Genomic DNA, 19,674 nt, shown 5'->3' with positions numbered 1-19,674 from the left:
TGCTCTAGTTTAGCCTTAGAAACAAACAGTTTTGTAACACAGTAAAAGTACTGCTGATTGTTAACAGTGTTTCAATCAAAGAACAATGGGCCATAAACAGGTGAGTCAGATATCACACAAAACACATTGACTTTGGGTGAATCTTGTACATGTTCATCGTGTACATTTTTTTCTGTAGGTCCCAAATTTGGACACTGTGTTTGTTTACTTTCCCATAAAGGTAGTAAGTCATTCCATCACTGAACACAATGCATTGCATAAAAGCATTATCACTGTCAATAGCATTCTGAAGCTTGTTGGAAAATGACACACTTTTGTGTTTGTCATCATGATGCAGAGCCTGTAATAACTGTAATTTGTATTGCTTCATAACCAACCAACATCACAAACATGCCAAATGATGTTGTAGGGAGTTATAACTCCCAACCAGCTGGACGTGTTGCTTGTTTAGGACTACATTGGAAAGCAGTTAGAATTCATGCAACATTTTCTCTGAAAACACAAGAGTCGCCAGAGCTACTTCCTTTACATACACATCCTGTGTCTACAAATTATCGATACCATCTGTGAATGGTTCATCCTTCTGGAAGATCAGTCTTTGCACTGATGTCATGGAATCACACTTCGGAAACTCGAGGAAACAAAGTGATTTCTGCTGTAGAGTAGCCATATAGCAACCTCTGATGCTAAACAAGTAAACAGAAGACACCCAACATCTCCTCCAATGAATTAGCCGTGGTACAGTTTTGACAACATAATACTTTGTAACAGGTATATTCCTATTGAAACTCCCTGTGTACCAGAAGAAGATTAACTCCTTCCAGTTTTACATAAGAAAAATGAGAGAGAGAGAGAGAGAGAGAGAGAGAGAGAGAGAGAGAGAGAGAGAGAGAGAGAGATTAGCCCCACTAGGATGCTGACCCTCTGCCCTAACAGAATTTCATAACTACTTCACTGTTTAGTTTCTGTAAAAGTTTTTTCTACAGGAAAAGACATACATGAATGACTTGCTATTAAGGTTCTAGTACATATAAATCGTGAAATTAGTGGCTGGTTGTTTTCCAAACATTATTGACAAGAGATGTCAGATTTCATGTGAAACATGCCATTTCTTGTGTTTGAAAAATTTTGTTACTTAATTACACTAACTTAAAACATACACCTTAACAAATTGCAAAACAAAAATGCTGACAAACATTTATCTTCAAGAGGTGAAATATACAGTTCTGCCAATAGACGTGTAAAAGTAAAAGTGTTGATGCTAGTCTAGCTTTCGGAAATGTTAGTTCCCACTTCATGGAGGAGAGAGAGATATGTTGGCAAAGGTTAAAGCGGAAAGGCAGGTCACTTAACCCCAGGATGAGAGGACCCTACGTACAGTTTGCAGAACCAGAAAAACACTGCAGAAATAGTGGAAATACTGTAACAGTATAGCATCATTTCAGATACATTCCTCACTCAGTCAAATAAAGAAATACTTTTTTAAAAAATACTGTACTCATGCAGGAAAATTTTTGGATAGTTACATGGTACACACTCACAGAGCCAAAGTGTGTACTTACCGGGACTCTATCAACACGACCATACTCAATCTGGTATGTCACAATTATTCCATTAGGTTGTTTGGGCTCTTCCCACCTCAGTTTGACAGTGCCTACAGTTTGATTCACTTCTGCTGTAAGAGTTTGAGGGTTGATGTTATCTGCTGTCTCTGAAAAATTCAGAACAATGCTCTAGCAACATGTAGCACGTGAGGTGAATAAGCACATCAACAGTGTATGAAAGAATGAAACATCCAAATTAGTAACATTTAAATTTCTATAAAATTTTAACACTCTCACAGGACATATTCAATAGAAACTAACATTTGTCTCACAGTAACATCACTTATTCTTTCATTCATTCACAAAATATATTTTTATAAAATAAAGATGGTAACTGCAAGTCCCTAATGGGATGTAAATAAGTACAGGTAATGGAAAAGAAGAGGTAAATAACTCACTTTATAGTTGAGGTGTTTAGTCACCAATAGGCACATAACAAGACTGAGGGCATTGCTAAGCTTTAAGATGAATACTTCTTCGTAGTTAACACGATACATACAAACATACGAACATTCACACCTGCACAACTACATTTTCCTGGTCAACTACATTTTGGTGGCATTGCAGCTTAAATGTGGTGAGAGCAGGAGGGAAGTTTGGCTCACCACAGGCCAGGAGAAGGGGACCAGGAGGAGGAAACAGAACAGAGGAAGAGGGAGACGGTAGAGAACAGGCACAGTGACAGGTGACAGGGATCGAGGCAGGTATGGGACAGGGCTGTTGAAGATTCAGGCCAGGAGGATTTTGCAATCGAAGAATGTGTCTTACGGAAAATATGTAATTCAGAGAAGCTGGCACGGGGGAGGGGGGGGGGAGGGGTAAGAAACCACGTGGCACAGATTTTAAGCAGCTATGGAAGTCCAGAAGTTACCTTTCAGTAGTGCATCCACACCAGCAATTCTCCGGCACTATTCACATCAATTAACTGCATCTCTGCCTTCTTGCACAAATTATTTAGATGATACAGTGGTATTAGGCTGCTCAGCAGACAAGCACCTTAGTAATTTCTGCACCCTGTTCCAAATGCCATCAGAGACAGGCCTTAAATACAATAGAGACAAGTGTGTGTTCTTCGAAACTGAAGTTGACTACTTGGAGCATGTAATTAATTCTTGGGGTGGTCATCTGACACAGTCGCACTTGCATGCCATTTGTGACCTCGAACCTCCAGAGAACTTTACTGAACTGGAGTCAATGTTAGTGAACCTCATTCCAAGTGCAGTTCAGATTGTGGCACCACTGCACAACCTTCGCCGCAAGAAAATAGCTTTTGTGTGGTCCCAGGAATGTGACATTGCTTTCTGATGACTTTCTCCTCAGTGATCGTTGCCTAGTTCATTTTGATTCTTCCAAACATGTGGTCTTGGTTGTGAATGCATCTTTGTATGGCATTGACACTATAATCTCATACAGGATTGGTTCTGCTGCCAGACCAATAGTTTTCATTTACAAATTACTTGACAAGTATCAGAGAAATTATTGGCAAACACAGAAGGAGACTCTTGCCATCATCTATGGAGTGACAAAATTTCATCAGTATTCGTACAACAGAAAGTTCTACTTAGTTACTGACCATGAGCCTTTGCAGACGCTTTTCAATTCGGCCAAGCCAATCGTGAATCACACTGCGCAGAAACTGCAATATTGGCTTTCATCTTATCACACTATCAATATGAGATAATGTACAGGCCCACATACAAGCATGACAATGCAGACATGCTTTACTGTCTTCCCTTGGAACTAGATCCAGACTTTGACAGATCAGAAGCATCTTGTTTCCATGTGGATGCACATGACTCAAGACATGCTGCACCAGTTTCCAAAAGATCACTGGAAGGTTGCCAGGCAATAGCAGTGGATCTGGACTTGCAGATTCTGTTACATTACTTCCACACTGGTTGACCTCACATGTCAAATAAATTGTTATCCCAGTGGTTTGCCCATACTTTGCACGTCAGCATTACTTGTCTGTGCTACAAGGTGTCCTACTGCTATGTACTGAATCTGAACAACCACATGTGGTCATTCCAAAGGTTCTTCACAGGCATGTTCATAGTTTGATTCATTGGGGTCACTGTGGAGTGGTCCACACCACACGATCAGATTCTCAACATTGCACATGGTTTGACAAGGACTCACAAATAAAGCAGATGATGGCACAGTGCCATGCTCATGCATGGTGGCAGCCCCTCCTTAATGACTATTTGATTGGTTGAAGCCTGAAGGGCCTCAGCAATGCTTGCATTTGGATTTTGCTAGACCCTAATGGAACACTAATTGGCTGATTGTCCTCAGCGTATATACTGGGTGCACCCGTAAAACTGTCCCCTGATGCTCCTCTCCAGTCAGGTCTAAATAAAACTCCTCCAGGATTCCCAAACACACGTCACTGCTCACTGTCGTCTCAAACAATATGGGACCCCTAACCCATCTGGTGGAAATGGCACAGCAAACACCAATGTTCTCGACATGCAAGGGTACCTGGCGGATTATGTGTGGATTTTCTGTAGACCAGTACCAGTTGTTTTGGAAATTTATGTAGCCAAACAGGTGAGACCATGTCTCGTCACTCATGATGAGCCTTAAGACACCACTGGCAACACTTCTCAACAGCCATGAACATAAATACACTCTCTTCTGTAGGTCAGACTCCTTCAATTCTTGCACAACACTTATCTGGTATGGTTTTAACTTCCATCCCCTTAACACACATCTGCAACTTCTCTCACTCGCACGAACCTGCTGACTTCTTGTCATTATCTCCTGCACCTGCCTCTTTAATTCAGGTGTGCAGACAGCTTGTGATCTGTTCCTGGAAGCATTTTGAACTGATACTCTACGCCACCACTTTTCAATCAACTCCTGTATGACACTTTTTTGCTGGCACAGAACATCCTGGAAATTTCTCCTGAAACAAATTCTTTGTTTCCATCAAATATTCAATGCGAATGAACGCTTCAACAATGGCAACCCACCTGGGTAACAAATATGGCATTATCACACACTCTCACTAACCCACCTTCACACAACAAAGCCTTTTTCTCAACTGGTTTTGACAAGTTTCACTGTCTGCAGCTGCAGCTGTCTTACATAACAAAAAAGTTCTGCAGTGTCAGTACATCAGAGGAAATGGTTAGTTCATGTGCAACTGTTTGGTATAAATTTTTCGTTTTCCATGCTTTCCATTATTACTGACGTGCATGCACTGGAACATTATCACTGTGTAGGACAGGCTAGTTTTATGTTCTGCACTCTGTAGAAAGTTTCCTCTTGTGGTTCCTCTGCACTCTACGACAACATGTTGCACTCTTCAAGCCTTGGAATCCATATTTTCTCTTGAGGATCAACCAGAGTTGCTTGTGACTGACAATGGATCAAAATTTACACCTGCAGGATTCAAAGACTTCCGTACAGCCAACGAGATTTGTCACACCCAAGCATGCCTTTTCGTCCACATTCCAATGGAGAAGCTGATGATGATGACAAATACTATGCAAAAGAGATCACCAAACTTTAAGAACCCTCTGAGAGAAGCACTGAAATGACTCTAGAGCAACTCTTTAATGATTGATAATAATTTTAAATGAACTGTGGGCTCAGCTTTCACAATACAGTACATAAATACAATTTCTGTAGGGGACTGAGTTCTTATATATGTTTCAGAATGGAATTTTCTACTGTAGTGCAAAATAACTTTAGTAAGCGATCCACAAACATGGAGAGAGTAAGACTACAGAATGATGAGAAGTACTTCTTTTAACAATTATCCACATTCATACTTTCATGTGTCCACAGGTGGTGGGTAGATAGTAACTAAATAACATAACTGTAAAAGTGAGAGTTGCTTTGATTGACTGTTGTGTAAAACATTCGTTTACAATCATTTAAGGAAGTGTTTCTAAAGAAGAGAAATTTGTTAACATCAAGTATAGATTTAAGTGTCAGGAAATCGTTTTTGAAAGTATTTGTATGGAGTGTAGCCATGTATGGAAGTGAAACGATACATAGTTTGGACAAGAAGAGAATAGAAGCTTTCGAAATGTGATGCTACAGAAGAATGCTGAAGATTAGGTGGGTAGATCACATAACTAATGAGGAGGTATTGAATAGAATTAAGGAGCAGAGGAATTTGTGGCACACCTTGACTAGAAGAAGGGATCGGTTGGTAAGACATGTTCTGAGGCATCAAGGGATCATCAATTTAGTATTGGAGGGCAGCATGGAGGGTAAAAATCGTAGAGGGAGATCAAGAGATGAATACACTAAGCAGATTCAGAATGATGTAGGTTGCAGAAGGAATGGGAGATGAAGAAGCTTGCACAGGATAGAGTAGCATGGAGAGCTGCATCAAACCAGTCTCTGGACTGAAGATCACAATTTAATCAAAGATTAAATGAAGTGACCTTAATTGTAATTGTGTAAGCAATTATGAATGCTAAATATATTCCAAATTTAAGTGAAACACTAATGTTGACAGTGTTCATCACAGAAAAGAAACACTGGTAGCAGCCACCAGATTTGAAACAGCTCTAGAAAGATGAAAGTAATCAAAAAATTCACAAATAAATTTAAAAACATAGCTGAACCTCACTGTGTTTTTAGATGTACGTATGTCTCAGCTCCATTCCAGTAGTCATAAATATTGTTGTTTAAAGTAGCACATATAAGCAGTTTGTAACAGTTCTCTGAGGTTTTCTTGGCATGACTGATTAATGGTTTGATCCGTTTGTTCTACTGAATTGTTGTTTCCACTTTATGGAAAATGTTTCGATGACCAAACCTGCTGTATTCTCTAGGTGCTGCAAGTCTTGCTGTTATGTGTACTTGCTGCTAGGACTCCAAACACTATTGGGCTTGTGTCTCTATTTATAGCCATGCATAAAATGAAAACACCTCAGCGGAACATCCAGAAGCTCACCACTAGTTTATAACAGCTTCTTCATCATTCTAGAGCATTCTAGGATTTGTTCCATATTCCAAGATATCTCATGTCATGTTTATATCTACTCCATAAAACAAATGTAGGAGTGAGGAATATTAAGTTGCAGCTGAACATTCAAAATGTTTATATCTACTCCACAAAACAGATGTAGGAGTGAGTAATATTAAGTTGCAGATGAACATTCAAAATAAAAACATCAACTGAAGACAACTGACACAAACATCTTCTTCTAATCAGAGTGTTACATAAATTTCATCTCCACAAAACTGAATATATGAATCACTGATTTTCATCACATACTAAATTTGAAAAATGAGAAATTCAACTTATTTGGATCTTACCATTTGCATGAGTTCGCACAGTAACAATCTTCTTAGGACTGCAGTTTGTAGTATTCTCAGTTTCATTACCCTCCAACTCTCGGCAAGCTTGTACACCAACAGTATATGCAGCAAAATGTTTAAGATGGTGTACAACCAGAGTATTGACTTGATAAACTTTGTACATAAACTGCCCATCTAGAAGAAAACATACATACATATATACAAAGCATCGACAGCAGCAGCTAAGCTAATTTGCATACTTTCCTATGATTTTATCTGTAAGTAATGTGTACTTACTCTTTGAGCTATTATTGCCATTACTTGGTATCAGCATGGACTGACCAGCCCCAAAGTATTCATTGTCATAATGTAAACTAGGAAATTTTAGGCTATCTTTTTCTTTGATGTCAGAGGTCTGTGAATGGTAAGTCCAATGAGAGACAGACCTTTTTGTTTTAGGAGATGCAGCAGGCAGCCTGCAGAGAGAGATATAGCAATAAGTACGTATTTAATGAAACATCTTACAACAATATCTTGATCATCAATTCTTAAAAACTGATAAGTAACTGCAATGTAGTGTTATTTCATTAGCACCACTGGAAAAGCATCTTTTTCTCTCTTTTTTGCCATAGTAAGAAAAATACATTTGTTCTTCAACAGTTATCTTCATCCTCATCATCTTACTATAGACCTGATCAGTCATCTTTCAGCCATCTCACATTTTTATCCACATAGCTCCATAGCATCTTCCTTATATTGTACAGATTTAACATCACACTCTTTTTTTGTTTTGTGCACATTGCCACTGCTGGAGCAGAATCTGAGCTGAGAAAGAACTTTGAGTCAGTTCATGAAGACATAAAACATTCAGTTTCAAGTTCAGGTGAGGCATGGAGTTTTAAGTTGATTCCAATGTGCACTTTACTCAGAAAGATGGGGAGAGAGAGAGACAACCAACTAATCGTATTTACTCAAATCTAAGCCGCACTCGAATCTACGTCGCACCTGAAAAATGAGACTCGAAATCAAGGAAAAACTTTTTCCCGAATCTAAAAAATTCGCAAATCTAAGCCGCACCGGAAATTTGAGACTCGAAATTCAAGGGGAGAGTAAAGTTTTAGGCCGCACCTCCAAATCGAAACAAAGTTGGTCCATTGTAATATGAGACACAATTTAGGTCGAATGAATGACGATACAGCTACAGTAGTTTGGTTCGAGTCGTAAGCTTAGCAGTTAAGCTTTACCAGGTAGCCATTGCTATGCGTCAGGTGCTCCGTCCATATTCATACGGGTACCCTTCCTTTTCCACGTGCTTCGTCTGGGTTGAATTGATTGCTTATTTTTCTTTGATCTGATAAGTGCCGTTACTCTGTTATAGGTGTTTACTGTTGTGTCTAGACAAGACAGTCTAGACACAAGGCGAGGAAACTGAAAGGGCACGCGTCAACTCACGCCAACTGGCGTGAAGTCTGGAACAGGATACGTAATGAATGCTATAAAGAAAAGTACGTAGCTGCGGTTATACTTAACTTTAATCCATCATTTGTATACAGCATTCTTGATGATACAAGTGAGACTCTCTATAGAAATGGTTAATGGCGCCTTGCTAGGTCGTAGCCATGGACTTAGCTGAAGGCTATTCTAACTGTCTCTCGGCAAATGAGAGAAAGGCTTCGTCAGTGTAGTCGCTAGCAAAGTCGTCATACAACTGGGGATGAGTGCTAGTACGTCTCTCTAGACCTGCCGTGTGGTGGCGCTCGGTCTGCAGTTACTGACAGTGGCGACACGCGGGTCCGACATGTACTAATGGACCACGGCCGATTTAAAGCTACCACCTAGCAAGTGTGGTGTCTGGCGGTGACCCCACATTTACGTCACTCTAAGCTGAAAATGCATTATTGTACTGTGTCACGCATTGTTTGTCGCATTCTGATAATGAGTGTTTACCACCTGTCGCCGCTTGTGGCATGGCTTGCTTTTGTATGCGCTACCGGGGGAAAAAAAAAATTGTCTCATTAGCGAAACAATGGCAAGAGACTGCTATTAGTTGTTACTTACACTGCTGCTTTCTTTGATAATGATCAACAAGAACCAAATAATAGACTGCGTATGATAGAAGATGTTGTGAAGGAGAGTTTAACGAAATTTTTCTCCATTTGAAAATCTTTGCAGATGCCTCTTTAGTACATTACCTTCTGCACAGAAATTAGAGTCATCTAAAAATCTAGTCAGTTGTCGTGCTTCATTTCTGACTGTATCTCTAATCGGCGTAAGAATAATACTAATATAAACATGGCATGATATGTATATTCTTCCGTGATTGCTGTTGTCTCACTCTAGTTTCGTAGTTTATTAGGCCAACCATCTCTTGTCACAGGTAGGAAAAAATTCAGAACATAGAGTTGACCATATTGACAAACATCCCAAACAGTCTTCCCAGTCGGATTTTCGTAGTACATTGAAAGGCTGCCACATTCGAAGATGAACAATTCGAAATTTGTATTTACTTCGTCGGATAATGTATGAAAATGAAGTGGTCAAAACTCGGGGCGGAGAAAAAAGCTCGTCTTCCACCTTTTTTCTTTTAATTTATTTACTGACGCAGAGGTTTTGGCGCCAGTATTTATTTTTGTTCCTGCAAAGCATGCCTGTGTAGCGCTACATATATTCGACGGCAAAAGTAAATTGTGGCAACACCTACCAACATTTTACAGAACTTCTGCTTACTTTCCACTCGATTCTAAGCCGCAGGCGGTTTTTTGGATTACAAAAACCGGAAAAAAAGTGCGGCTTAGATTTGAGTAAATACAGTGAATATGTAACTTACCATGCACTAATTATGCATGCATGAATTTTAAATGAAAAATCCATCAAAAATTTTACAAATCATCCTCAGTAAGGGTATTAGGGGGGGATTAACGTGCTAATCAGGTGATGGGAAATTTCTCTCTTTGTCAATCTTCTTTTCAAACACCTTGACTCCAGATTCTCTTTAAGACAAGAGAAAACATAAATGAGAGAAATGGTAAAAATCACAGTTTGGAATATTCAACATAGTTCCAGATGGAATCTCTGAGCACCAGCTCAGTGGCCGAGCAGTTCTAGGCGCTTCATTCCGGAACCGCGCTGCTGCTACGGTTCCAGGTTCAAATCCTGCCTCGGGCATGAATGTGTGTGATGTCCTTAGGTTAGTTAGGTTTAAGTAGTTCTAAGTCCAGGGGACTAATGACCTCAGATGTTAAGTCCCATAATGCTTAGAGCCATTTGAACCAATCTCTGAGCAAGGTGGCATAGAGATTAGCACACTGAACTCACATTCAGAAGGATGACAGTTCAAATCCTCGTCTGGCCATCCAGATTTACCGTATTTACTCGAATCTAAGCCGCACTTTTTTTTCTGTTTTTGTAATCCAAAAAACCGCCTGCGGCTTAGAATCGAGTGCAAAGCAAGCGGAAGTTCTGAAAAATGTTAGTAGGTGCTGCCACAACTAACTTCTGACGTCGAATATATGTAGCATGCTTTGTAGACACAAAGATAAACACTGGCGCCAAAATCTCTGCGTCAATAAATAAATTTTAAAAAAAGGCGGAAGACGAGCTTCTTTTCTCCGTCCCGAGTTTCGGCCATTTTCATACATTATCCAACGAAGTAAATACAAATTCCGTATTGTTCATCTTCGAATGTAGCAGAATTTCAATGTACTACAAAAATACGACTGGCAAGACTGTTTGGGAAGTTTGTCAATATGGCCACTCTACGTTCTGAATTTTTTCCTACCTGTGAGAAGAGATGGTTGCTAATAGGAACCTGATGAAATGTGAATCACATGCACTATTCTCTTCACCATAAGAATAATACGAATATAAACATTTTGCCATGTATTCTTTCGTGTTTGCTGCTATCTCATTTAAATCCTGTCTGCCTAATAAACTACGAAACTAGAGCGAGACAACAGCAATCGCGGAAGAATATACGTATCGTGTCATGTTTATATTCGTATTATTTTTATGCCTAATAGTGATACAGTCAGAAATGAAGCACGGCAACTGACTAGATTTTTAAATCTAAGATGACTAATTTCTGTGCAGAATTTTATGTACTAAAGAAGCGGCCACAAAGATTTTCAAACAGAGAAAAATTTTCGCCTAACTCTCGTTCAGAACATGTTCTATCATACGCAGTCTATTATATGGTTCTTGTTGATCATTATCAAAGAAAGCAGCAGTGTAAGTAACAACAAATAGCAGTCTTTTGCCATTGTTTCGCTAATGAGACCATTCCTCTTTTTTTTTCTTTTTTTTAATTGTAAGCGGCGGTAGCGCGCACAAAAGCAAGCCATGCCGCGAGCGGCGATGGCCGTAAATACGCACTATCAGAATGCGACAAACAGTGCATGACACAGTACAGTAATGCATTTTCAGCTTACAGTGGCGTAAACACCTATAACAAAGAAAACGGCACTTATCAGATCAAAGCAAAATAAGCAATCGATTCAAACGAGACGAAGCACGTGAAAAAGGAAGGGTACCCGTATAAATACTGACAGAGCGCCTGACGCATAGCAATGGCTACCTGGTAAAGCTTAACTGCTAAGCTTACGACTCGAACCAAACTACTGTAGCTGTATCGTCATTCATTCGACCTAAATTGTGTCTCATATTACAATGGACCAAATTTGTTTCGATTTGGAGGTGCGGCCTAAAACTTTTCTCTCCCCTTGAATTTCGAGTCTCAAATTTCAGGTGCGGCTTAGATTCGGGAATTTTTTTTTTTCCCTGTATTTCGAGTCTCATTTTTCAGGTGCGGCTTAGATTCGAGTGCGGCTTAGATTCGAGTAAATACGGTAGGTTTTCTGTGATTTCCCTACATAGCTCCAGGATGGTTCCTCTGAAAAGCACAGGGCCAACTTCCTTCCTCATCCTTTTGTAATCTGAGCTCGTGCTCCATGTCTAATGACCTCGATGTTAATGGGACAGTAAACTCTAATTTCCCTTCTTCCTTTTCCAATGGTATCCTTGCTAGATTGTTTAGAGAGATCATAGCTGAGCAGCTACAGTAGAATTGCTACAGTAGTGTGTGCCATCAGCTTTCAGCTGTGAAGCACAAATGGCTGCAGCAAAAACAACTGAGTTCTGTTGTGACAACATGGAGGCATTGTCACAGAGACATAATACAAAATCATTTTACATTATTGGTTGAGGTAGAGGAGTACAGCTGCTGTGCCGAGCCTATTGCAACTGGCAGAGACCTTTCTTTGCCGACTCTATTATATCCCCAATTTTAACCGTGATGTACTGTGCAGTCCTCAATCAAAATACTGTGCCTCATAGTCGGAAGAAAGAGCAGGCATACTTGTCTACAAGAAGGGTAGCAGAAGTGATCAACAAAATTACCATCTAGAAAATCAGCACATAGTCTGAGTTCATACATAATTGCAGTTTTATGGTCACATATGAAGAATGAATGACTCCTAATGGATGAAATGCTTCAAAATTTTTTACTTGATACTGACACAAAGAATATCCTGGCACACGAATGTTGAACAACAATCTAAAGAAAATTGGCATACAAGCAGAATACACACAAAGGTGACACCTTCAGAACAGCTGTAGTGACATTGAGGACTTTTATAACTGGTGTCAAATGGTCAGACAAAAGGCCTTACCATAGTTGGAATCATGAATGATGACAGGCAACTTTAGGCTTGTTTTGTGTAACTATGTCATGCATTCTCCGAAAGCCAATGAACATTCAGTAATATTGTGAGCACTCTGCTGTTAATACAGTGACTAATGCAAGTGATCGTAGTGAGTTCTTTAGCGAATTTCTATTCAATTTGTTGTGAGTTGTCATCGCTGATAGTGGTGGTAAGTAATAAATTCTGCAGAAGCAAGTGAAAGACATAATTAGCAGGATAAACACTTTCTTCGAGCGGAAAGCACGCACATGGGCGTACCACAACTGTCATTTGGAATCATCAATAATGCAATCCCTGTCTATGCATCAAAATGTGCGAACCGCCATCATTTGTGGATCGGACTACAGGTAACACAGTGAACTGGTAAAAAAGTCTTGGTTCAGTTAATACAACAATAAATGAAAAGCACTGTCATAATGGTTGCAAACTTTCTAATAGTCCTTAGACGGCAGACAAACAAACCTATTAAAAAATAATAACAAATAGTGGCACAAATGGCGGCAACCACTATACTGTACAGCTGAGGTACCAAGCAGTCGACTGAGATACAACCAAGACTGAAAATGTGTTTCCATATGTGTGTGAGATACAGTGTGCCAGTTCTCTTTTGTGGGTTTTATTACCACTCAGCACTTACACTACACACTGACTGGTTATCTTTACTCTGTCCATTCTCTATATCTCACCTTTGGTTCTGCAGTATTGCATAAATTTTTGTTGTCATCTTACTCATTGATGGGAAACTAAAGAGCATTTACACAAAATTCATGTACCTGTAGTCACACGACTAAAACTGAAAAAACAAGAACAACCTGATTTCAAAATTTAGCATGATTGACTGATGATAGTTTTTAGGTATCCAGTCAAGTTCATTATTCCATTTTGTGCAAACTGGAATTACTAATTCACCTCGAAACAACAGCAACAAGCATAAATTTAGCTGTGAGGTAGCAACAGGAAAGGGTGGAGTGCCTATTTACCTCTTGACATACAGCTGATTTTGCAGTGAATCCTCAAAGTGAATTTGTGCTTGAACTGCAGCTTCTTGCACTTTGCGTGACATCTTTTCAATATCCTGATCAGAGTCCTTGCAAGTACAACATTCCCCATTCTCATCATCTTCCTTGGATTCTTCTTCTTCCAGTAGTGGTGGATATGTCGTCTTTTTATCCAAGAACACCAGAGCTGTAATGAAAGGCAAACTATTACATTAGGAATAAAAACTGGTGCAAGAGACACAAACAGCACATGAGAACTTTGATAAACAGCGTCTGCAGCACTCTGTGAATAGAGGTGTTGTCATCTTGGAATATCTGAGTGTTCACAGCATAATAAAAAGGTTAAGAAGAGAGGGGCAATACTTTGTCACCAAGAATGTTGAAAAAAACATGGTGGTTTATATTCATGGTAACCTGAATGAGTGCATCCAAGTCATGTTACAAAAGAACACCCCTAAAATGCTACAGAACCACCTCTACCTGGATGTACATCCTCCACACACTGCAGTTTAAATGCCTCATTGGGCAACAGGCAAAATCACAAAACATTAGACAGCTCTACATGCCTTCGGTCTGCACATAAAGCTACATTTCTTCAGTGGTTATTCAGCTGCTGGAGACGTGCAGCTTTATGTGCAGTTGTGAGCAACGGCCTTTTGTGAGAAACCCAAATCCAAATGTACATTGCATGCAGCTCACTTCACAATGTTTACTCAGAATCTGGTTAAGATAGACCTGCATTCACTGAGAGCAGCAATTCCTGTAGAGTTTGAAATTGTCATGCCAAAGTGTGATGCTAATATCTAGTCCATATGGGTGAGGATCTCGATATAAACCAAGTTACATGGCTGCAAGTGATACGCTATTCCTTGCAGATCAGTGATACACTATTCCTTGCAGATCTGCATCTACACCTACATATACATGTTTACACTGCAGTTCACAATTAAGTGCCTGTCAGAGAGTTCATCGAACCACCTTCAAGCTGTTTCTCTACCATGCCATTCTCGAACAGCGCAAGGGGAAAACGAAGATGTACATCTTTCCGTGTGAGCTCTGATTTCTCTTATCTTATTATGATTCTTGAATGGCGCAAGGGGAAAACGAAGATGTACATCTTTCCATGTGAGCTCTGATTTCTCTTATATTATTATGAAGATCATTCTTCCCTATGTAGGTGGTTACAACAAAATATTTTCCCATTCTAAGGACAAATATGGTAACTGAAATTTCTTGAGAAGATCCTGTTGTAGTGAAAAATGCCTTTGTTTTATGACTGCCACACCAGTTCAAGTATCATATCTGTGGCACTCTCTTCCCGATTTTGCGATAATACAAAACGAGCTGCCCTTCTTTGAACACTTTCGATGTCCTCCAATGCCCCTATCTGAAGTGGATCCCACACTGTGCAGCAATACTCCAGAGGAGGATGGACAAGTGTTGTGCACGCAGTCCCTTTAGTAGACATTTTGCATTTTCTAAGTGTTCTGCGAATAAATCGCTGTCTTTTGTTTGCTGTCCCCACAACATTATCTATGTGATCATTCCAATTTAAGTTATCCATAACACTAAGCCTTAAGTATTTAGTTGAATTTACAGCCCTTGGATTTGCTTAGTTGAATTTACAACCTTTGGATTTGCTTGTTTTATCCCATAATTGAAATTTAGCAGATTCCGTTTAGTACTCATGCGAGAAACTTCACACTTTTCATTATTTAGAGTCAACTGCCACTTTTCACACCAAAGAAATATCTTGTCTAAATCATTTTTCAATTTGTTTCCAACATCTGATGATTTTATAAGATAGTAAATGATAGCATCATCTGCAAACAATCTATTAGGGCTGCTCCAATCGTCTCCTAAATTGTTTATGTAGATCAGGAATAGCAGAAGGCCTCTAACACTTCATTGGGGAATGCCAGATTTTACTTCTGTTTTACGTGATGACTTTTCATCAGTTACTATGAACTGTAATCTTTCTGACAGGAAGTCATGGATCCAGTTGAACAACTGACAAGGGAACCTCCCCATCGCACCCTTCCCAGATTTAGTTATAAGTTGGTACAGTGGATAGATCTTAAAAAACTGAACACAGATCAATCGAGAAAACAGGAAGAAGTTGCGTGGAACTATGAAAAAAATAAGCAAAATATACAAACTGAGTAGTCCATTCGCAAGATAGGCAACATCAAGGCTAATGTGAGCTCAGGAGCGCCATGGTCCCACGGTCCCGTGGTTAGCGTGAGCAGCTGCGAAATGAGAGGTACTTGGTTCAAGTCTTCCCTCAAGTGAAAAGTTTACTTTTTTTATTTTTGCAAAGTTATGATCTGTCCATTCATTCATTGACGTCTCTGTTCACTGTAATAAGTTTAGTGTCTGTGTTTTTGCGACCGCATCTCAAAACCGTGCGATTAGTAGACGAAACGACATGCCTCTCCAATGGGAACCGAAAACATTTGATCGCAAGGTCATAGGTCAACCGATTGCTCCACAGGAAAACATGTCTGATGTATTCTATTCGACACTGGTGATGGCATGTGCGTCACATGACAGGAATATGTTTTCGACCCACCTAACTTGTACACTTGGCGAATGGGTAAAAAGATTCTTCTATCTTGCCCGATTTAGGTTTTCTTGTGGACGTGATAATCAATCCCAAAAAAAGTGATCGCATCGGACGGAAAGATAATAATTGTCTGAAAATAAAAAATTAAACTTTTCACTCGAGGGAAGATTTGAACCAAGGACCTCTCGTTCGGCAGCCGCTCACGCTAACCACGGGACCACGGCGCTCCTGAGCTCACGTTATCTTTGATGTTATCTGTCCAGTGCATGGACTACTCAGTTTGTATATTTTGCTTTTTTTTCATAATTCCACACAACTTCTTCCTGTTTTCTCGATTGATCTGTGTTTAGTTTTTCAAGGCCTGTCCACTGTGCCAACTTATAACTAAATCTGAGGGGGATGCGATGGGGAGGTTCCCTTGTGAGATGATACTCCACAGGCACGCAACTGGATCAGAAGTCGCTTGTGAGCAACAGTGTTAAAAAGTCTTCTGGAAATCTAAAATTATGGAATCAATTTTACATACCCTGTTCATAGCACTAATTACTTTATGAGAATAAAGAGCTAGTTGTGTTTCACAAGATGATATTTTCTGAATCCGTATTGGCTATCTGTCAATAATCTCTCTCTTTAAGGTAGCCCACACAGTTCGAACACAGTATATGTTCCAAAATCCTACTGCAAATCAACATTAGTGATATGGATCTGTGATTCAGCAGATTGCTCCTATTTTCATTCTTCAGTATTGGTGTGACTTGTACAACTTTCCAGTCTTTAAGTGCAGATCTTTCAACCAGCAAGGAGTTGTATATGATTGCTAAGTATGGGGCTAGTGTATCAGCTTACTAAGAAAGGAACCTGACTAGTATGCTATCTCGCCTGGAGGTCTTGCCTTTGTTAAGTATTTTAAGCTGTTTTGCTACACAGAAGAAATCTACTTCTAAGTTACTCATGTTGGAAGTTGTTCCTGATTCAAATTCAGAACTATTTAGTTCATTTACTTTGATGAAGGAATTTTGGAAAACTGTGTTTAGTAACTCTGCTTTAGTAGCACTGTCCTCCATATCACCACCATTGTTATTGCTCAATGAGGATACTGATTGTGTCTTTCCACTGGTGCCCTTTACATACAACCAGAATCTTCAGATTTTCTGCCAGATTTCTAGACAGTTCTGTTGTCGAAACTATTAAAAGCATCTCACAATGAAGTTTGTGCTATATTTCAAGCTTGTGTAAAACTTCGCTAATCTTGTTCACTGAAATTTGTCATGTTTTTTCATTTCTTCTGCACCAGCATTCTGGCTTGTTTTGTGTGCCATAGGGAATCAGCACCATCTCTTATTAGTTTATATGGTATATATCTTTCAATTGCCACTGGTACTATTTCTCTGAATTTAAACCACATCTGGTCTATACTTATATAGTCAGATTGGAAGAAGTGCAGACTGGCTCTTCAGAAGGCATCAAGAGAATTTTTATTTGCTCTTTCAAATAGATGTACTTTGTGCTTATTTTTGGTGGGTTTTGATGTTATGGTATTTAGTCTCACTACAGCAACCTTACGGTCGCTTATCCCTGAAAACATCATGATGCTCCCTATTTGCTCAGGATTATTTGTAGCAAAGAAGTCAAGTATATTTTCAACACCATTTATTCTTTGAGTGTATTGATGATGTTTCATTGAATGGTTCACACCTTGACACTTGTTGGTGGCCCAGTATTGAAATCTGCACAATTTGCCAAAGGGTTGCACTTCTGTCACACTGAACAATTCTCTTCAGTCGTCGTTGATCCCATTCTTGCACGATCTCTTTCTGGCCGCAGCAATGTCAGAGATTTGATGTTTTACCGGATTCCCAATATTCATGGTACACTTGTCAAATGGTCATATGGGAAAACCCCCACCTCATTGCTGTGTCCCAGCATCCATATGCCAACTGTAACCCCACATTCATACTCACTTAAATCTTGATAACCTGCCATTGTAGCAGCAGTAACCGATCTAACAACTGCACCAGACACTTCTTGTCTTATATAGGCATTGCCAAACACAGCCCTGTATTCTGCGTGCTTACATATCTGTATTTGAATAAGCATGCCTATACCAGTTTCTTTGGTGCTTCAGTGAATATACACTACACAGCAAAAACTTAACACAGTTACACACTAGAATAAAAGATAATAATTACTACCTGCTTCTGTTCTTAGAAAATATCACCAGAGTGTTGCAGCAAAAAGGAAAAATTGCATTCCATCTGGCATTGCTGGACAATGTGGTGTTGAGCATCAATGTTCTGATGTAACAGTTACCTGCTACCACATTTCTTCAGAATAACCTTTATTATACCCAGCCTCCTGACAAGCTTGTGCCATTTATAATTTTTAAATGCTTTCAACTAGAGTCCCTCTAAAATTCTATCGAATATTTGAGCAGTGTCTTCAATTTTCAATGCTGTCAGCCATTTTATAGTAGCAGTGTATGCAAAGTCAGTTACAATTCAAACTGTTAGCAACTTTGTTAGCTTTGTGAATGCAGATGTAGCATTTTGCATCTTTTTTTTTTTTTTTAAGTGATGTTTACAACTATTCAGAAAAGCATGAATACACAGCCAGTAGATTTTAAAATACTGTGTTATTCTCTTGATTACAGTGTTTTACTCTATGTGTACAACACTTACGTTCCATGCAATAATTTCTCCGTTCAAGATTGTCTGGATCATCTTGTGCCCAGCCTCCAGTAATGACATAGTGAGTAACATTGCCATTGGGTTGTAAGGGAGGCTTCCATTCAATCACAATATCTGAGCTGCTGTTAGGGAAAGCACGGACAACCTGTGGAGGAGTTGGCACTGAAACACAAAACAGTATCATGAATCGACTCTGCACATCCTCCCAGTGGTAATTTTTTTTAGTATACTTATATCATGAGCTACCACAATGTTCAATACTTTCTGAGCACAAAACTAATGTTGAACAAAGTGAGAAATAACACTGAGGAAAAGACATTTTTAAATATTTAACACCAAAACTGTTATTTAATTACTGGCTGACTAGTTTCACACTTTGTCCATTTTCACAAGCCACTTATTTGTATTTAGGATATGTTTTGTGTGTATGATTCTACTTATGACATCACACTTAAATGTATCTCAATTCTTCATTATCCTGCTTGGTGTGACCCACGTGACAATGATTAGTCAGCCAGTAAGTTACTAGCAGCTTTGGTGTTAAACATTTAAACACGTCTTTTCTTAAGTATTTGAGAGCTGCAAGACATGACACACTGATAATGTTTACATGAGAGATAACAGTTACAACAACCTACAAAAGTTGGTTTTCATAGGTACTGATCTCTGTAAATTTACATTTTGACATGTTTCACATTCCTCAAAAGTCTCCTTTATGATACACTCTATGGAACACTGCACTCTAATCAAATTAAATGAATCAATCAATGATTCAGTTAATGGATGAAGAGGTAACATGCTCAGCAGTTTAGTAAACAATTCAGTTTGATTCAAACTTTAAACCAAACAGGGGAG

At 39.2% G+C, this 19,674-nt stretch overlaps 1 protein-coding gene across 1 annotated transcript in view; it reads right to left on the bottom strand.

Moving 5' to 3' along the window:
• LOC126088240 (insulin receptor-like) overlaps window positions 1-19,674 on the bottom strand; it is a 100,699-nt gene that overhangs the window by 39,949 nt on the left and 41,076 nt on the right. Inside the window, exons 10-14 of the mRNA XM_049906370.1 lie at window positions 18,811-18,981; window positions 13,549-13,753; window positions 7,167-7,345; window positions 6,888-7,064; window positions 1,563-1,711 (exon numbers count right to left, since the gene is read on the bottom strand). Coding sequence (XP_049762327.1) covers window positions 1,563-1,711; window positions 6,888-7,064; window positions 7,167-7,345; window positions 13,549-13,753; window positions 18,811-18,981 — 881 coding nt within the window. The remainder of the gene's footprint in view (window positions 1-1,562; window positions 1,712-6,887; window positions 7,065-7,166; window positions 7,346-13,548; window positions 13,754-18,810; window positions 18,982-19,674) is intronic.

The sequence above is a fragment of the Schistocerca cancellata genome, chromosome 6 (genome assembly GCF_023864275.1).
Source record: "Schistocerca cancellata isolate TAMUIC-IGC-003103 chromosome 6, iqSchCanc2.1, whole genome shotgun sequence".
Taxonomy (NCBI): Eukaryota; Metazoa; Arthropoda; class Insecta; order Orthoptera; family Acrididae; genus Schistocerca; species Schistocerca cancellata.
This window is presented reverse-complemented; position numbering and strand designations above follow the sequence as displayed.